The following is a 20,131-nucleotide window of genomic DNA, read 5'->3' as shown; positions in this document are numbered from 1 at the left end:
GTTATTGTCTAATAGAACACGTTTAGACTGACCTAGACCCTAAAATAATGCCTGATATTTTTCTATAGTTAAGCCTGGCCTAAACATAAACTAGAGGACAGAGCAAGTGGCCGCTGGTGGCGAATATTAATTAACATGTTGTATTTTCATAGGTGAGAGGGTGTTTTTCAGCAGGTTTTTCAGGTTGTCTACTTCCAGGTGTAGACATACACTAATTGCAGGTATAGGCCTTCAAGCAGTTGGGCCCTCACCCCCAAGTAGAGCCAGAGCGTTTTCCAAGTTCCGTATGGGAAAAGCCAGGTGTTTTTGTTGGTTTTGATCATGGCTTCTGGAAGTCATATGGCATGACCTTTACAAAATATAAAGACATCAAATTCCCTGGTAATACCGTGAGGGGAGAAAATCATTACCCCCTGTCAGTCCTCAGTCCCAATACACAGCCCAGCAAGCGGCTGTGTGCCTTCTCTCTTATTTCTCTGATCCTTCAGGAACAGTTATTTTTTTCAGTTTTACAGTGGTGGACCAAATTCCTTCTGTTCGTCAGGTTTCTTGCACTATTTAAATTCAGTGAGAAGCTGGGTCTAGAGGTGGGATTTTCCTGTAGATACATTTTTTTTTTAAATCTTAAATTGCCCTCTGACTGAAACATCATGATTTGTATCATGCTGGTCTCCTAACTTTGTATTCAGAGAAAGGAGAACAGCAAAATAGCCCAAGGTAAAAAGCATTAGGTTCTTGAAAAGAGCTGAAGAGTAAACTATTCCCAAAAGAGAGTACAATTGTTTACCCCTTGAAATAAGAACAGCTTCAGTACCCTGAGCTAGCACCGATTTGAATATAAGCTCCCTGAGGACTAGGTTTCTTGGTACCTGAAGGCACCATGTAAGCTTCCAGAGAAGGGAACAACAGTCCTTTCCGGCTATGCCACCTTTGAACCACATCCACCAGCACAGCCTGGTAATCAGAGTTCAGTATGACAAGTATGCCTTGGACTTCATTGGACTAATTTGACTTAAGACCTGCTCAACAAGAGGGAAGCCATGCCTCATGGAAACCAACCTAACTACTCAGTGCTACTTAAGTTGTGGTTGTTGGAGGAGAGTCTACAACCATTAATTTACTAAGCCAGCATAACCCCCAGCAATATAAATACTTGTACCCTCAGATGAGTATAGTCTTTACCCCTCATCAAGGAAACTTTTCTTTGCAACAGGTGGAGCCACTAAGAAACCCACAGTCTATCAGTATTCAGAGTATGGAGCTCAGTCCCAAGGGATCTGGCTACAAAATACTCCCACACCTCAGGCTCAGAGAAAATTGAGGAGGAAGGGGTGGAAAGATTTTGAGAGGCAGAGAATCAGGAAGTATGGTGTGAGATTCTGTCTCCTAGTAATGCCAGAATGTAATCTCACCAACATGACTGCCCAAGAATGAACAAGGATGACATCGGTGGACATGGCAAAGTGGGAAGAGAAGAGAGCATTAGGCCTCCACTCCACATAAAGAACTACAGGTATCTGAGGAGAGCTGGGAATCAGAGAGGTGGTCCTTCCCAAGGAAGGGTACATGAGTTGGTTGTCCAGTACCAAATAGTCCTGAAAACATAATACAAGTAACATGAACTAAAGAGGCTATATTTTGGAATATATATGTATTTTGTACATATATGCATGCAATAACAACTTATGAAAAAATCCATGAATTTGATGGAGAGCAAAGAAGGTTATATTAGAAGGGTTTTGAGGGAGAAATGAAAAGGGAGAAATGTAATTATTGCTAACCTACCCTGGTCAGAGAGACTAAGTCTTTGCATATTGAAGGTTATGTGAAAAGATTTATATGGGATGTCCAGGGGACTCCAGGTTTAAGAGTAATTAAAACAAAGCACTTTTCAAAAAAGCAAGCAAGACATGAGGTAACATTTATAGTTACCTTAAGCAAATACAAGTGCATTGAGAGAATAACACCTGGTGTTATATCTTATCACCTTTGGCCACCTGACAAGGGCCAAGAGTATTCTCCCAGACCTTTGTCATTCCCACACAGATATTGTGCACATGCCAGGGTATCCCCTTCATGTCCTTGCTTTCAAGTGCTTTCACTTATCATAGTTCATGCAATTCTTTCTAGAAGGAAGCCTTGTGAAAGAACATTCTGCACTCCACCCATCATTCACAGTAAGTTTACAGTTTTTGTACATAGGCTCCCACAATTATAATCTCAAAAATAAATTACAAAAAGAAATACAAATAGCTAGTAAGATACTTCTTTTTTTTTTTTTTGAAACAGTGTTTCACTATATAGCTCAAACTGTTCTGGAATACACCAGGTAGACCAAGCTTGGCCTTGAACTCATAGATCTGCCTCTGACTCCTGAGCACTGAGATTAAAGGTGCATACCCCTATGCTCATCTAGTAAACATTTAAAACCTATTCAATGTCCTTGGATATTAAGTTAACACAGATTAAAACGAATTCAAGATTCTATTTTGCAGGATGCCTCTGATCAGGAATACAAGTGGCAGGCAATACTACTGTGGATGTGCAGAAAGGGGTATAAACTAGTACAACCACTATGAAATCATCTGGATGCTTCCCCAAAACTATAAATAGAACTACTATAATGTAACCCAACAATACCACTCATGGGGAGATAAAGAAAGAACTTTAATCCTACTGTGGAGATAACTTGCGCATCCTTGCTAATTTCTACTTTATTCACTATAGCTAGGAAATCATACCAACCTAGATTTCCATCAAGTGTTGAATAGATCAGGAGAATGTGGTCCTATACACAGTTGGAATGTTACTCAACTGTGTGAGAACATCTTGGAATTCACAGATAAATGGATGAAACTTGAAAAAAAAAAAGGTAGAACAGTAGTTCTCAACCTGTGGGTGGAGACTCGTCTGGTGATCAAAGAACCCTTTCATAGGGGTCTTGTGAGACCATCTGAATATTTGATATTTGTATAATGATTAATGTCAGTAGCAAATTTATGGTTATGAAGCTGCACAGAATAGAATTTTATGTTTGTGGGTCATCATAACATGAGAAACTGAATTCAGGGGTTGCAGCATTAGGAAGGCTGAGAACTACTACACTAGAATAAAGTTCAGAAAGACAGTGTATATATATATTCTCTCTCATATGTGGCTACTAGCTTTAAATCTTTTGTTTTCTGTGTTGAACTTGGAATCCATGTGGTATTTAGGTAATTAGAAACAGGCTGTTGGGGAGTATACCTATTAAGAGAAAGGAGATAATAAAATATAGTAAAATGTAAATAGACAGGAACTAGGGGTTGACAAGGAAAAATTATAGAGAGGACTGGAGGATGGGGAAATAAGTCAGTGGGAAAAGTCTTAAATGAAGTGGAGTATAAAAGTTATATGGAGACGTTTGATCTTGCAACATAAGTTAAAAAAAGGCAATTAGATGCATAATAGAACACAAAATGACATTAAAGAATGGGGCAAATATACTGAAATAAAGGTTTAAGTGGGGATGGCATCAGATAGATAAAGGAAAACAGATTAGAGTCTCTGCTGCTTTGAATAAAAAATATCCCCCATAGGCTTCAATATTTGACCATTTGATCCTCATTTGGTGACACTGTGATTGCCATAGTGACAGTTTGCATCACCAACAATCTTTAGTTACTATTCCTGTTTTCCTATATTCATGTATATTTGTCATCATGTGTTTTTTTATTAACTTAATTCTTTTAAAAATACTAGTCAATATTCCTTGGTTAACATTATATCTAAATGTAGTTTTAATATTCATTCCCCTGATGTTAAACGTTTAAATGATTTCTGCTAGAGTCTACCTGGCATCACAGGGTAAACTGAGGAAGGTTGGGGGAGACGGGAAGAAGGGATAACCTAAGTTGCTTACTTTTGGCAATTTCTACCTTCTTTAACTCTTTGCTATTTTGTGGCCCAAACCCTCTCACTTCTGGTAATTTAATTCCTGCTGATAGCAGCAGGGAATTAAAAACAAAAAGCTTAGTTAGGCTCAAGGGCCCCTTACTGACATGGAGTTCATTAACTCTTCATGAGTCAGAGAGAAGAGAAAAGGAAGAATGTCTAGCATACACACGGACATACACAGACACACACACACACACACACACACACACACACGCACGCACACACACACTCTTTGGATAGACCCAACCACCTGTTTCATCAATTCCACAATTGTTCATGCATACATACACATATACCTACACATGTATGTATGTACATATATATAGACAAGTACACATACACGTTTTTGAGGAATATATCCATCACTTGGTGGATGGAGCAGAGCCTCCAAAGTCACATTTTATTTCTTCTCTATGGCAATATATACTTACTAGACAAAAGTTCTGTATAAAATCACCGCATAGATAAAATGATACACAATAGGGGAGTTATAAAGGGGTGTCCATAGTAAGTTCAAAGCAGTTCTTCATACTATAAAGCTCATTATAAGTTCAAAGCAACAATTTCACATGGTCTTGCTTTTGCACACCTGTGCCTTCATCTTTTGACCTGACCTAGAATGAATGTTATTCCTTAATCACAAATCTGTCCCAAGCCTGTTTCTCTTCTTAGTACAATTTATGAAAGCTCATTGTATTCCTTATTATGCAGCCTTTACTTGCTATTCTGTGATGAGGGGGCACATTCTTTTCTTGATTCTAACTTCATTACATCTTTCTGGCAAGACAACTAAAACCATCTCTGAAAGCTTTCTTCCTAAAATTATTTGGATCAAATCAGAAATGCCATGAAGTCACCAATTTATATAAACAGTATTAATTCATGAAAGTTCATCTTCATGTTGGTCTGCAGGGAATTTGCCCAATAGGGTGTGCTGTTGTTCAAGAATCATTAAGGTAATCATAAGTGGCGAGAAAGGCATGTCAGCAGTGAGAAGCAGGCCTGGGACAAATTCTCTGGGGCTGTGCCTTTCCATTGTGCACCCATTGAAGCCATGCAAAGTGGTGGGCTTTTTCCAAGCAACTCACTTGCCTGTCATAGCCTTTCCTAGATGGCTTCTGACAGATTTCTTAGTCATTTGTATTTTATCATTTGAAAATGCTATGTTTAGTTCCATACTCCATTTTTAATTGGGTGATTCTTAGTTTTCTTGAGGTTTGATATTTTTTGTTCTTTGAATATTTTAAAGAGCAGCCATTCTATCACTGTATAGGTTCATAAAGACTTTTTCCCTTATTATTTTTGTTTATAAAACATTGCTTATAAAACACATTTTATTGTAGGTATGGGAACAGGGTCAGGTGTATGTAAAGTTTCTATATTATGCTTTTTAAAATTAAAAATAGATTAAAAAATACAATGTGTGACTACAGTTTTCTTTCCCCCATATTCCTCTACACCTCCCCTTTCATCTGGACCCTCACCCTTTCTGTCTCTCATCAGAAAGCAAACAGACACCTAAGGAATAAATTATAAAAAAATATTTGATTTTTCAAATTTTAATATGAAAAACTAGCAAACAAGAAAAAGAGCAAAGAATAAGTATAAGAAATTCATATAGCTACTGAACACACATGTTCACACACATAGGAATCGCATCAAACAAAAACCTGGAAAGATTTTATGCAAACACATACACACACACACACACACACATTTCCTATATGTCATGCATATATATGAATATTAATATATATATATGAATGTAGGGTTAAAAGAACACTCTAAGTTTTGACATTATGTGACAAAGAACTTTCTCAGATGCATTTGAGTTCAGTTTTTTGGGTCCATCTATTGCTAGACAGGTTTTCCCTGACAATCATCCATCCAGACCAAGTAGGTTTCATTCCAGAGATGCAGGGTTGGTTTAATATATGGAAATCCATCAACGTAATCCATTATATAAACAAATTCAAAGGCAAAAACCACATGATCATCTCGTTAGATGCTGAGAAAGAATTTGACAAAATCCAACACCCATTTATGATAAAAATCTTGGAAAGATCAGGAATTCAAGGCCCATACCTAAACATAATAAAAGCAATATACAGCAAACCAGTAGCCAACATCAAAGTAAGTGGTGAGAAGGTGGAAGCAATCCCACTAAAATCAGGGACTAGACAAGGCTGCCCACTTTCTCCCTACCTATTCAACATTGTACTTGAAGTCCTAGCCAGAGCAATTCGACAACAAAAGGAGATCAAGGGGATACAAATTGGAAAGGAAGAAGTCAAAATATCACCTTTTGCAGATGATATGATAGTATATATAAGTGACCCTAAAAATTCCACCAGAGAACTCCTAAACCTGGTAAACAGCTTCGGTGAAGTAGCTGGATATAAAATTAACTCAAACAAGTCAATGGCCTTTCTCCACACAAAGAATAAACAGGCTGAGAAAGAAATTAGGGAAACAACATCCTTCTCAATAGTCACCAATAATATAAAATACCTTGGCTTGACTCTAACTAAGGAAGTGAAAGATTTGTATGATAAGAACATCAAGTCTCTGAAAAAAGAAATTGAAGAAGGTCTCAGAAGATGGAAAGATCTCCCATGCTCATGGATTGGCAGGATCAACATTGTAAAAATGGCTATCTTGCCAAAAGCAATCTACAGATTCAACGCAATCCCCATCAAGATTCCAAATCAATTCTTCAACGAAAGAGAAAGAACAATCTGCAAATTCATCTGGAATAACAAAAAACCTAGGATAGCAAAAACTCTTCTCAAGGATAAAAGAACCTCTGGTGGAATCACCATGCCTGACCTAAAGTTGTACTACAGAGCAATTGTGATAAAAACTGCATGGTATTGGTATAGTGACAGACAAGTAGACCAATGGAATAGAATTGAAGACCCAGAAATGAACCCACACACCTATGGTCACTTGATCTTTGACAAGGGAGCTAAAACCATCCAGTGGAAAAAAGACAGCATTTTCAACAAATGGTGCTGGCACAACTGATGGTTATCATGTAGAAGAATGTGAATTGATCCATTCCTATCTCCTTGTACTAAGGTCAAATCTCAGTGGATCAAGGAATTCCACATAAAACCAGAGACACTGAAACTTATAGAGGAGAAAGTGGGGAAAAGCCTCGAAGATATGGGCACAGGGGAAAAATTCCTGAATAGAACAGCAATGGCTTGTGCTGTAAGATCGAGAATTGACAAATGGGACCTCATAAAACTGCAAAGCTTCTGTAAGGCAAAAGACACCGTCAATAAGACAAAAAGGCCACCAACAGATTGGGAAAGGATCTTTAGCTATCCTAAATCAGATAGGGGACTAATATCAAATATATATAAAGAACTCAAGAAGATGGACTCCAGAAAATCAAATAACCCCATTAAAAATGGGGCTCAGAGCTAAACAAAGAATTCTCACCTGAGAAATAGCAAATGGCTGAGAAGCACCTGAAAAAATGTTCAGCATCCTTAATCATCAGGGAAATGCAAATCAAACAACCCTGAGATTCCATCTCACACCAGTCAGAATGGCTAAGATGAAAAGTTCAGGTGACAGCTGATGCTGTCCAGGATGTGGAGAAAGAGGAACACTCCTCCATTGTTGGTGGGATTGCAAGCTTGTACAACCACTCTGGAAATCAGTCTGGTGGTTCCTCAGAAAATTGGCCATAGTACTACCAGAGGATCCCGCAATACCTCTCCTGGGCATATATCCAGAAAATATTCCACCTGGTAAGAAGCACACATGCTCCACTATTTTCATAGTAGCCTTATTTATAATAGCCAGAAGCTGGAAAGAACCCAGATGCCCCTCAAAGAGGAACGGATACAAAAAATAAGGTACATTTACACAATGGAGTACTACTCAGCTATTAAAAAGAATGACTTTATGAAATCCCTAGGCAAATGTTTGGACCTGGAGTGCATCTTCCTGAGTGAGGTAACCCAATCACAAAAGAACTCACATGATATGTACTTACTGATAAGTGGATATAAGCCCAGAAACTTAGAATATCCAAGGTATAAGATACAATTTGTAAAACACATGAAACTCAGGACACTTTGCCCTTTCTTAGAATTGGGAACAAAACAGCCATGGAAGGAGTTACAGAGACAAAGTTTTGAGCTGAGAAGAAAGGATGGACCATCTAGAGACTGCCATATCCAGGGATCCATCCCATAATCAGCCTCCAAATGCTGACACCATTGCATACACTAGCAGGATTTTGCTGAAAGGACCCTGATATAGCTGTCTCTTGTGAGGCTATTTTTGGGCCTAGAAAACACAGAAGTGGATGCTTACAGTCAGCTATTAGATGGATCACAGGGCCCCCAATGGAGGATCTAGACAAGGTACCCAAGGAGCTAAAGGGATCTGCAACCCTATAGGTGGAACAACAATATGAACTAACCAGTATCACCTGGAACTCGTGTCTCTAGCTGCATATGTAGCAGAAGATGGCCTAATTGGCCATCAGTGGAAAGAGAGGCCCATTGGTATTGCAAACAGGGGAACACCAGGGCCAAGAAGTGGGAGTGGGGGGGGGGCAGAGAGGGGAGGAGGGCATAGCGGGCCTTTTGGGATAGCATTGGAAATGTAAATGAAGAAAATACCTAATAAAAAAAAGGAAAAAAAAGTGACTTGTTTCTCCAGTGAGATTCCTTTGGAAAACATCAGGCTTTCATTTGCAAGTGACTATCAGTTTGAGATGGATTTTGGGTTAGGAATGGGTTATGTGTCCACTTCTCAATGTATTCCTCAGTTGAGAATTCTTTATTTAGCTATGTACCCCATTTTTTAATGGGGTTATTTGAATTTCTGGAGTCCATCTTCTTGAGTTCTTTGTATATATTGCATATTAGTCCTCTATCAGATTTAGGATTGGTAAAGCTCCTTTCCCAATTTGCTGGTGGCCTTTTCATCTTATTGATGGTGTCTTTTGCCTTACAGAAGCTTTGCAATTTTATGAAGTCCCATTTGTCAATTCTTGATCTTACAGCACAAGCCATTGCTGTTCTCTTCAGGAATTTTCCCCCTGTGCCCATATCTTCTAGGCTTTTCCCCACTTTTTTAAAAATTAGGTAATTTCCTCATTTACATTTCCAATGCTATCCCAAAAGTCCCCCATACCCTACCCCCCTCCCCCACTCTCCTACCAACCCACTCCCACTTTTTGGCCCTGGTGTTGTTCCCCTGTACCGGGGCATATAAATTTTGCATGACCAATGGGCCTCTTTTTCCAGTGATGGCCGACTAGGCCATCTTTTGATACATATGCATCTAGAGACAAGAGCTCCGGGGTACTGGTTAGTACATATTGTTGTTCCACCTATAGGGTTGCAGATCCCTTTAGCTCCTTGTGTACTTTCTCTAGATCCTCCATTGGGGGCCCTGTGATCCATCTAATAGCTGACTGTAAGCATCCACTTCTGTGTTTGCTAGGCCCAAGAATAGCCTCACAAGAGACAGCTATATCAGGGTCCTTTCAGCAAAATCCTGCTAGTGTATGCAATGGTGTTAGCATTTGGAGGCTGATTATGGGATGGTTCCCTGGATATGGCAGTCTCTAGATGGTCCATCCTTTCTTCTCAGCTCAAAACTTTGTCTCTGTAACTCCTTCCATGGCTGTTTTGTTCCCAATTCTAAGAAGGGGCAAAGTGTCTACACTTTGATCTTCGTTCTTCTTGAGTTTCATGTGTTTTACAAATTGTATCTTATACCTTGGGTATTCTAAGTTTCTGGGCTTATATCCACTTATCTAAATGCTAAAGCAACTCCATTAAAAGCTACTTTAATGTGTAATGTGTTTTTGTGACATTTAGGATATTAGACTGACAGGAGTAACACAGGAAATGACATGGCAAAAAAGTGAGTTCTCTGAAGATGACCAAATGTTTTTCCTGGCTGCTATGGTCCACTGTGAGAGGCATAGATCCTAGAGACTCTATGCCAGGATTGTTTCTTGCTGTTGATTTACCTTTCCTGACACTATTACATAGCCTAATGTATCCTTGGCATCAGCCCACCCTGTTAACCAAATTTTCTGCAGACCAAGATGAAATGGACTTTGATGTAATAGTGCTGTTTAGATGAGTTAATGATTTCATACTTCCTGATAATGATTTTTCAAACTTCTGAAGTTATTTAAATAATTTTAAGCCTCTGTAGAATAAAAAGCTGCAAAGAGCATTGTGTGTTATGAGATAAGTGCCCTAGGAAGAAAAATTAAGTTTGGAACAAATTTATAATAGAGGAAAACTTTCTTTCCAGTTTATAAATGAGGCTTCTAATCTCAGCAACTACAGGTCATAAACTGGGATAATCTTTCAAAGACAAAGGTTTATTGTCTTTGAAAGGACATAAAATAAATGATTGACAGGTTTATCTGTACATGAATTCCCAATAATAAGACACAAGGCAGATTTGTTTCTTGATAACAGCTTGCTAATTAGAGACAAAAAGCTATTGCTTTAAAGTTGTCATGAAATTGTAGAGCAGAAAAAAATAGACAAGGAATGCTTAGTTAGGTACTAGTGTCATGGAAAGAAATGTAAACAGTTTTGCTGTATCTCCTTAAATTATTGATCTATGACTTAAACTACTGCTTTAAACTTACTTTGAAGTTATCAAATGTTAAAGTTTTTACAAAACCATGTAATCAATTATCCTGCTGTAACGGTTTTACCTGATGGTTTCTTTTATGACAATAAGGTAACTTTTTTTTTCTGAGAAGGTACAGAAACTAAGAACAAAAATAATGTTGTGAAGAAGCCCCTTTCTTGAAGAAGAAGAAGAAGAAGAAGAAGAAGAAGAAGAAGAAGCCCTTTTCTGCTCCAGTGAGTATCTGTGGTAAACAGACATCAAGTTATCTAGACACACTCTGCCAGAGGACTCATTGGCTCAAAAGGCAAAACTGATCACCCACACCCAGGCCTTGGAATTAAGAAAAGGAAAAAAAAAAAAAACCTCAACATCTACACGGATAGCAGGTATGCTTTTGCCACAGTTCACGTCCATGAGGACATGTATCAACAGAAGGGTCTACTGAAGTCTGGAGGAAGAAAATAAGAACAAAGAAGAAATACTGGCTCTACTGAGGTCTTACACGACCCTGCCAAGGTAAGCATCATACACTGTCCTAGTCACCATTAAAAAATGGGGCTCAGAGCTAAACAAAGAATTCTCACCTGAGGAATACTGAATGGCTGAGAAGCACCTAAAAAATGTTCAGCATCCTTAATCATCAGGGAAATGCAAATCAAAACAACCCTGAGATTCCATCTCACACCAGTCAGAATGGCTAAGATCAAAAATTCAGGTGACAGCAGATGCTGGCGAGGATGTGGAGAAAGAGGAACACTTCTCCATTGTTGGTGGGATTGCAAGCTTGTACAACCACTCTGGAAATCAGTCTGGCGGTTCCTCAGAAATTTGGACATAGTACTACCGGAGGATCCAGCAATACCTCTCCTGGGCATATATCCAGAAGATGCCCCAACTGGTAAGAAGGACACATGCACCACTATGTTCATAGCAGCCTTATTTATAATAGCCAGAAGCTGGAAAGAACCCAGATGCCCCTCAACAGAGGAATGGATACAGAAAATGTGGTACATTTACACAGAATGAATTTATGAAATTCCTAGGCAAATGGATGGACCTGGAGTGCATCATCCTGAGTGAGGTAACCCAATCACAAAAGAACTCACATGATATGTGCTCACTGATAAGTGGATATTAGCCCAGAAAGTTAGAATACCCAAGATACAAGATATAATTTGCAAAACTCAATCTACATTCTAAATCAAGTTTAGGCCCATCACAGTGACACCCCACTCCAGGTATCAACTTCTGTCTTGGACTTTTAGTGTTGTGAACAGACAACATGATCAATAAAAACCTACAAACCTAGCCAATGACCAGCTACAAAATAAAATATTAAATACAAAAAACATCTTATAACAGACAACATTTTAATTGGATTTGCTTACAGGGAGAGAGGTTAAGTCCATTATCATGAAGACAGGAGCCTGGCAGTGTCCAAGGAGAGCATGGTGCAGGCAGAGCTGAGAGTTCTTACACTAGTGATGCCTGAATAGCAAGGAGACATAAAAAATACCTCAACAGAGGGGCCACAGAAAGTGACTGGTGCAGTGAAACACAGAAAGGCTTGGGGGCACAAGGTCTATGCTAATGTTCACAGGACACTACCTGAGGGAAGGGGCAGGGAAGATTATTCCATGGGTTTAATGGACTGCTTATATTCTTACCAATGCTTGGTGCTGAACTGTGCAATGATTTATAAGCCAGTCCTTGCAAATTTACTACTCATAGAACGTTGGTTTTGTTTTGTTTTGATTGTTTCCATTGTTTTCAATAAAGTTTATTACTTTCAACAAATTTTGTTTGTTTGTGTGTTGTTTTTGAGTCTGGGGGTTAAATAGGCTCTTTTGATCTAACCGGGGAATGTGTATGAGCTTTCCAATTAAAAGGGATAAAAGACATAGGAAGGTAATCAGGAGGGATGCAGAGAGGCCAGGTAGGAAGGGGAGAGAACAAGGAAGGCTGGGCTCTGTCCAATGGAGAGATGGGCTTGGTTGCTCTAGTAACAAGCCAGTGGAATGTCAATTGAAAGAAGAATGTGTGTAAGGCATAACCATGTAAAGAAAGATCATGCTGGGAATACAGTGCAGCCATGCGGGAACATCTTATTCCAAGCTTGACACACAGTTCATCCTTCCATCCACCCATGCATTGATCTGGAGTTCTTGCTACTCCTATTGGTTTTAATCCCCAACACCCACCCTTATTCCTCTTTTGATCTTAAGATCCCCAAGTCTCCAAGGTCATAATGTTTACTTGGAGCTCCAAGTTGAACCTTGACAAACATGGAAAGAATGTGTTTATCATTCTACAATGGCCTATAATTTTACAAAGAACATTTTGGCATGCCAGCAGGATAAAACAATATCTCACCTGCTGGTCATCAGCTCAGGGAATCCTCCTTGAGGTGTCTCCAGTGTACAAGGCTAACTCCAGAGATCTAACAGTACAGGCCATACCCTTAGAAAACAGCACTATGCAAAAGATGATCAACACTTTTCTTCACACTGCTCAATAGAAAATGAACAATTTAATGATATCTCAAGCTTCCAGGCTCCTTATCATACTGTCTGTGAAAGAAACAAATGGGAAGGTCCCTCTCCTTCTCCCTCTCCCTCTCCCTCTCCCTCTCCCTCTCCCTCTCCCTCTCCCTCTCCCTCTCCCTCTCCCTCTCCCTCTCCCTCTCCCTCTCCCCCTCCCCCTCTCCCTCCCCCTCTCCCTCCCCATCTCCCTCCCCATCTCCCTCCCCATCTCCCTCCCCATCTCCCTCCCCTTCTTTTCTCACACCCCCTCTTTCTCTTACTTGCTATTGCTCTCTTAATCTCTATCTCTCTCTCCCTCCCTCCATTCCTTCTTTGATCCCCCTCCCTTTTCTGTCCATGCCTCACTTTCACCATCTCTTCCACTCTCTCTCCACATCCTTTCTCCCTCCCTTCTGCACTCGCTCCCTCCCCTCCACTTTCTCCCTTCCTACATAATTCCTTCTCTCTATCGATCCTTCCCTCCCTTCTGCACTCCCTCACCCAATCCTCTCCTCACTCTGTCCCTCAATCCCTTCCCACTCTCTTACTCTCTCTCTCTCTCTTCCAGTCTGTCTGTCTGTTTGTCTCTTCCTGTTTTACTTTGCCATGGAACCCCATCCATAGTCCTGCCATTCACATTCCTCAGGATTGTGTGTGTGTGTGTGAGAGAGAGTGTGGTCTGAGGGTGTGCCTGTTCACAATTGACTCAGTGTGTTGTTGCTAAGGGCTTGGGGGCAGTTTGGGGTTGCATTTTTGATCCCAGTACAGGTGAAGTTCGGTCTTGTCCTCATAGCACAGCCAGATTTGGAAAGCCAAGGAAGGGGGTCTGAAACACTCTAGAGATAGGAAGGAGAAGGGGATGTCTAGAACTCCTTCTTGATCAACTGCTGGATGACGTCCAAATAGAAAAGTATGCTCCAGCCCCTCTGGATTTGGATGGAGACCCTGGTGGCCGGGTGCATGAAGGTTCCCGGGACAGCTTTTTGCCACAGGAAGAAACAGGAAGTACAGGCATGGATACTTCAAGCCCTAGAAAAACACTCTAGTTCTGCAAAGAGTCCCAGCATTCCCAAATCACAGCCCTGTGGAGCAGGATAGCAGCCTTCCATATAACCCAGGGAAGGAGTCCACTCTCCCACTTCCCCTCAGGTAGTGTCTGTACTATTTAGTGAAGCCGACCTAGTGTCCCATCTGAATTCCCGGGGTCGACTGGAGCCAGTTACTTGGTGTGGCCCACAGCTCAAGATCAAGACTTGCTGGCGTCACAAGGGTCGGATGGGGCCCCTACAGGTCTGGAAGGCAGAGAGCATGAAGGTGCCCAGGAGAGCTTGTTGCCAGAGGAAGAAGCAGGAAGTACGGGAAAGGATACTTTGAGCTCTAGCGATTCACCCTCCTTCTGAAGAGAGTCCCAGACTTCCCAAAAGGCACAGCCCTGTGGAGCGGGCCAAAAAGATACCCGGAATCAAGCAGACAGCACAGGCCCTCTGGAAATTCTCCCTGATCAACTGCAGGGCAAAGTCCAAAAGGAAGAGCATGTGCCAGCCCCACTGGATTGGGGTAGAAATCCTGGCAGCAGGGAGCATGAAGGTTCCCAGGACAGCTTACTGCGCCTGGATGAAGCAGCAAATTCGGGCATGGATACCTTGATCACTAGCATTTGACCAACCTTGTGCAGAGTTGCAGCCTCCCCAGGTGGCACAGCCATCTGGACCAGGCCAAGCACAGGCCCCCACTCAGAGTGGGTTCATAGACTCTCTGGAGCTCTTCCTTGATCAACTGCTGACCGAAGTCCAACTTGAGGAGCAGGGGCCTGCCCCTGTGAATGTGGAGGAAACATGGGAGCAAATGGACACAACACCTGATCTGCCTCTCACTCCAGAAGAATATCAGACTCTTCTAGATATGCTCTGACTCCCTGACAGTACCCCTTGCTTCTAGAAACCCGAGAGGCCAAAGTCCTGAAGAGACCCGATTTGGAACTGGAGAAGGGACCCATCCCAGCAAGGATGTGCATCAAAAACCCAACTCCAGTGACTTCCCGAAATGCAAGGTGTCTCGCTAACTATAAGGATTGATTGCAGGTGGGGATAATAATGAAGTGCCTTCTCCAGGGCCCGGGGATTAGGAAATCAGCCCTGAAAGTGAGAGACTCTGCTACAGGGACAGATGGAGAGGCCAATAGTGACTCCTCAACAACAAGGACCCTAAAGGTAACCCCAAAAGAAGGGCCACACCAAGTGACTGGCTCCAGTGGACCCCAGGAAATCACACGGGACACTAGGACTAGGCTTCACTACAGAGGACACACACTCCCTGAGGGCAATGGGGAGAGTGGACTCCTTCCCTGGGTTATATGGACTGCTGTTATCCTTACAGATGCTTCGTGCAGAGCTGTGCAAGGTTTTACAGGCCAGTCTTGTAATATCTACTACCCATAGGTCTTTTGTTTGTTTTCTTTTTCTTTTTCACTTTCTTTTTCATTTTTTTTCTTTTTCTTTTTTTTAGGGGTGGGTTGTCTTTGCTGGGTTTGGTTTGGTTTTGTGTAGTTTGTTTCCATTGCTTTCAATAAAGTTTATTGATTTTAACAAAATTTGTTTGTGTGTTTGTGTGCTGTTTTGTGGGATGCGGGGTGGGTTGAATAGGCTGTTTTGTTCTACCCGGAGAACGTGCATGAGAATTCCATTTAAAGGGATGAAAGACATAGGAAGGTATTCAGGAGGGATGCAGAGAAGCCAGGTAGAAAAGGGGAGAGAACAAGGAAGGCTGGGCTGTGTCCAGTGGAGAGACGGGCTTGCTTGATCTAGTAACAAGCAGGTGGAATGTCAACTGAAAGAAGAATGTGTGTAAGGCATAACCTTGTCAAGAAAGATCATCTTGGGAATACAGTGCAGCTAGGTGTGAACATCTTATTCCAAGCTGAAACACAGCCATCAGTCTATTCTTCATCCATCCATCCATCCATCCATCTATCCATCCTTGCATCCATTCATCCATGCATGCCTAAATCAATCTGTAGATCTTTCAATCCTATTGGGATTAATCCCCAGCACCCTCCCTTATCCCTCTTTTGATCTTGAGATTCCCAGGTGTTCAAGGTCATGCTGTTTATATGGAGCTCCAAGTTGATCTTTGACCCACATTGGAAGGAGACGGTATGTTTACCATTCTACAATGACCGACAATTCTACAGAGAGCCTTATGGCATGCCAGCAGGACAAAACAATCTCTCATTTGCTGGCCATCACCTCAGGACAACTTATTTGAAGTGTCTCCAGTGTTCAAGGCTAACTCCAGAGATCTAAGAGCACAGAACATACTGCCAGCAAACACAGCACATGCAAGAAGACGATCAACTCTTTTCCTCACCCTGCTCCATAGAAAGTGCACAACCTACTGGTGTCTCCAGCTTCCAGGCTCCTTTTCATACAGTCTGTGAAAGAAACACCTTGTGAGGTGTCTCCCTCTCTCTCTGTCTCTCTCTGTCTGTCTGTCTGTCTCTATCTCTCTCTCTCTCCCTTCATTCCTCTTTTGCTCCCCCTCCCATTTCCCCACTTGCCTCCATTTCACCATCTCTTCCACTCTCTGTCTCCATCCCCATACTTCTATCCTCCCATCTTCACTCCCCCATCCACAATCTACCTCCCTACTTCCCTATCTCTCTCTATCCATTCTTCCCTTCCTTCTGCACTCTGTCACTCTCTCCCTACCACCCTCCACCCTCTGTCCCTAAATCCCTCCCCCCTTCTCTTTACATCTGTGTTTGCCTCTCTCTTTGTGTCTTCCTCTGCCCCTAACCCCACCAATGGTCGTGACTTTATCCTCCCTTAGGATATTTGTGAGCATGATGTGTGTGTGTGTGTATGTGTGTGTTTGTGCTTGTGTGTGCCCGCATGTGTGCATGTGTTTGTGTGTGCATGCGTGCGTGCATGCATGCAAATGTGTGTAAGTGTGTGTGTGGTCTGAGGGTGTGCCTGTTCACAATTGTCTCTGTGTGTTGCTGCCAGGTGCCTAGGGGCTGTTTGGACTTTCATTTTGATCTCAGTACAGGTGATGTTCCCTCTTGTCCTCATAGCACAGTCAGACTTGGAAAGTCAAGGAAGGGGGTCTGAAACACTCTAGAGATAGGATGGAGGTGGTGATGTCTTTGGATCTCAGACCATGATGTTGGGATGGTCAGTGGGAGGTCTTGTCTTTGTAAGCTGATTGAATCCGGATGGGATGAACTGAGCATGGCTTCCATAGGGCTTGGGATTCGGGGAAGGCTGAGTCCAATTCCCCAAGCTTTACTGAAGACTGCTCTCCTTCTCATAGGTGTCCTGGTACCTGTGCCACCTGCCAGTCAATGAATGACATGGCTGATGGGAATGGCGAGTCCTCTGACTCTTGTGTGCTCCCTGAGTGTGGGTCTAGACTGGCGACCCCGTGGCTTGCCAGGGATGAGGAGCCTTTGGGGAGATTTTGCTGAGTGTCAGAGGACGTTTGAGGTCCCCCTCCTGGTGCCCTGACGTCAGGTGCCAGGCGTGGCAGGCATGGCAAGGATGCTGGAGGTCTGCCTCCTGGTGCCCTGATGTCAGGTGCCAGGCGTGGCAGGTGTGGTGCTTCTTGGAAGCACCGCGAGGAAGGGGTAGGCATGTTCTGTAGCCCAAGGCGCCTAACTGGTAGGTAGTGGGTGGGACTACCTGAGCAGAGGCAGAGATATTTAAGGGGTAGTGGTCACAGCCACTCTGCTGGCAGTTGCTGCAGCTTGTGTTTGTTCTGAAGCTGTCCTGAGTCGATTCTCCCAAGGTGAGTACTTCTGGCAGGCCGTCATTGGCACCATGGCAGAAGCTGGCAGCCCTGTTGGTGGCTGTGGTGTGGCACAGGAATCCCGGCAGCGCAGGAAGACGGTTTGGCAGGACTTGCAAGAGGAGGCCCTATCAGCTTTCAACTAGAAGAGATACCTGTACTTTTAGGTGCTGGCCAGGCAAATGGGGATCCCAGATTGCTGAATTTGGGTGTGGTTTCTGAATTGCAGGAAATCGCACTGGAGGGGGAGGGGCATGCCTCAAAGAGGTTCACCTGAGGCTCCAACCAAATAGCCTCACCACAGCTCCAGGAAGAACTAGGCTCCAGGGTACAGGGTGGAGGCATGCGCTCATCCAGCAGAAGGCCTCACACTGGACTCACTTTGTCACAGCGCAGGATCCTAGCACAAGCATTTGAGAGGAACCCACGACCAGGCTGTGCTACCAGGGAGGAGCTGGCACTTGAGACAGGGTTGCCCGAGGACATGATCCACACATGGTTGAAAAACAAAAGAGCTCGGCGCCACAGGAGGGGCAGGCCCACAGCTCAAGATCAAGACTTGCTGGCCTCACAAGTGTCCGGTGGGGCCCCTGCAGGTCCGGTAGGCAGGGGCCATGAAGTTGCACAGGAGAGCTCATTGCCACAGGAAGAAGCAGGAAGTACGGGCATGGATACTACAAGCACCAGCTACTCGCCCTCTTTCTGCAGAGAGTCCCAACTTTCCCAAGTGTCACAGCCCCGTGGAGCAGGCCAAAAAGAGGTCCCCACTCAAGCAGGCAACGTAGGCCCTCTGGAACTTCTCCTTGATGAACTGCAGGACGAAGTACAGGTGAAAGAGCATGTGCCAGACCCTTTGGATTTGGGTAGTGATCCTGGCGCCAGGGAGCCTGAAGGTTCCCAGGACAGCTTACAGAGCCTGGATGAAGCAGCAAATTCAGGCTGGCATACCTCGGTCCCGAGCATCTCGTCAACCTTGTGCAGAGAGTCCCAGCCTTCCCAAGTGGCACAGCCCTCTGGACCAGGACAAGCACAGGCCCCCACTCAAAGTGGGTTCATAGACCCTCTGGAGCTCTTTCTCGATGAACTGCTGACTGAAGTCCAACTTGAGGAGCAGGGGCCTGCCCCTGTGAATGTGGAGGAAACAGGGGAGCAAATGGACACAACACCTGAGCTGCCTCTCACCCCAGAAGAATATCAGACTCTTCTAGATATGCTCTGACTCCCTGACAGTACCCCTTGCATCTAGACACCCGCGAGGCCAAATCCTAAAGAGACCCAATTTGGAACTGGAGAAGGTACCCATTTCAGCAAGGATGTGCACAAAAATGCAACTCCAGTGACTTCCCGAAATGCAAGGTGTCTTGCTAACTATAAGGATGGATTGCAGGTGGGGATAATAATGAAGTGCCTTCTGCAGCGCCCAGGGATTAGGAAATCAGCCCTGAAAGTGAGAGACTCTGCTACAGGGACAGATGGAGAGGCCAATAGTGACTCCTCAACAACAAGGAGCCTAAAGATAACCCCAAAAGAAGGGCCACACCAAGTGACTGGCTCCAGTGGACCCCAGGAAATCACACGGGACACTAGGACTAGGCTTCACTACAGAGGACACACACTCCCTGAGGGCAATCGGGAGAGTGGACTCCTTCCCTGGGTTGTATGGACTGCTGCTATTCTTACAGATGCTTCGTGCAGAGCTGTGCAAGGTTTTACAGGCCAGTCTTTTAATATCTACTACCCATAGGTCTTTTGTTTGTTTTCTTTTTCTTTTTCACTTTCTTTTTCATTTTTTTTTCTTTATTTTTATGGGTGGGTTGTCTTTGCTGGGTTTGGTTTGGTTCTGTGTAGTTTGTTTCCATTGCTTTCAATAAAGTTTATTGATTTTGACAAAATTTGTTTGTGTGTTTGTGTACTGTGTTGTGGGATGAGGGGTGGGTTGAAGAGGCTGTTTTGTTCTACCCGGAGAATGTGCATGAGAATTCCATTTAAAGGGATGAAAGACATAGGAAGGTATTCAGGAGGGATGCAGAGAGGCCAGGTAGAAAAGGGGAGAGAACAAGGAAGGCTGGGCTGTGTCCAGTGGAGAGACGGGCTTGCTTGATCTAGTAACAAGCAGGTGGAATGTCAACTGAAAGAAGAATGTGTGTAAGGCATAACCTTGTCAAGAAAGATCATCTTGGGAATACAGTGCAGCTAGGTGTGAACATCTTATTCCAAGCTTGAAACACAGCCATCAGTCTATTCTTCATCCA

At 43.1% G+C, this 20,131-nt stretch overlaps 1 protein-coding gene and 1 non-coding gene across 2 annotated transcripts; both read left to right on the top strand.

Annotated features, from left to right (window-relative positions):
* The first annotated feature begins 1,910 nt into the window (after window positions 1-1,910).
* Window positions 1,911-15,579, top strand: Gm9919. Its single transcript, XR_380950.1, has 2 exons — window positions 1,911-1,915; window positions 14,269-15,579. It is a non-coding gene; the product is annotated as a predicted gene 9919 (transcript).
* A 2,373-nt stretch (window positions 15,580-17,952) lies between these two features.
* Window positions 17,953-19,765, top strand: Gm4981 (predicted gene 4981). The gene has a single exon (NM_001034869.2). It carries the CDS (start codon window positions 18,223-18,225, stop codon window positions 19,096-19,098), a length of 876 nt encoding a protein of 291 aa, NP_001030041.1. The 5' UTR covers window positions 17,953-18,222; the 3' UTR covers window positions 19,099-19,765.
* Window positions 19,766-20,131: the final 366 nt, after the last annotated feature.

The sequence above is a fragment of the Mus musculus genome, chromosome 10 (assembly GCF_000001635.26).
Source record: "Mus musculus strain C57BL/6J chromosome 10, GRCm38.p6 C57BL/6J".
Taxonomy (NCBI): domain Eukaryota; kingdom Metazoa; phylum Chordata; class Mammalia; order Rodentia; family Muridae; genus Mus; species Mus musculus.
This window is presented reverse-complemented; position numbering and strand designations above follow the sequence as displayed.

Excerpts from the sequence above, each read along its gene's own strand:
- Gm4981 (NM_001034869.2), top strand. The coding sequence starts at position 18,223 with ATGCGCTCATCCAGCAGAAGGCCTCACACTGGACTCACTTTGTCACAG.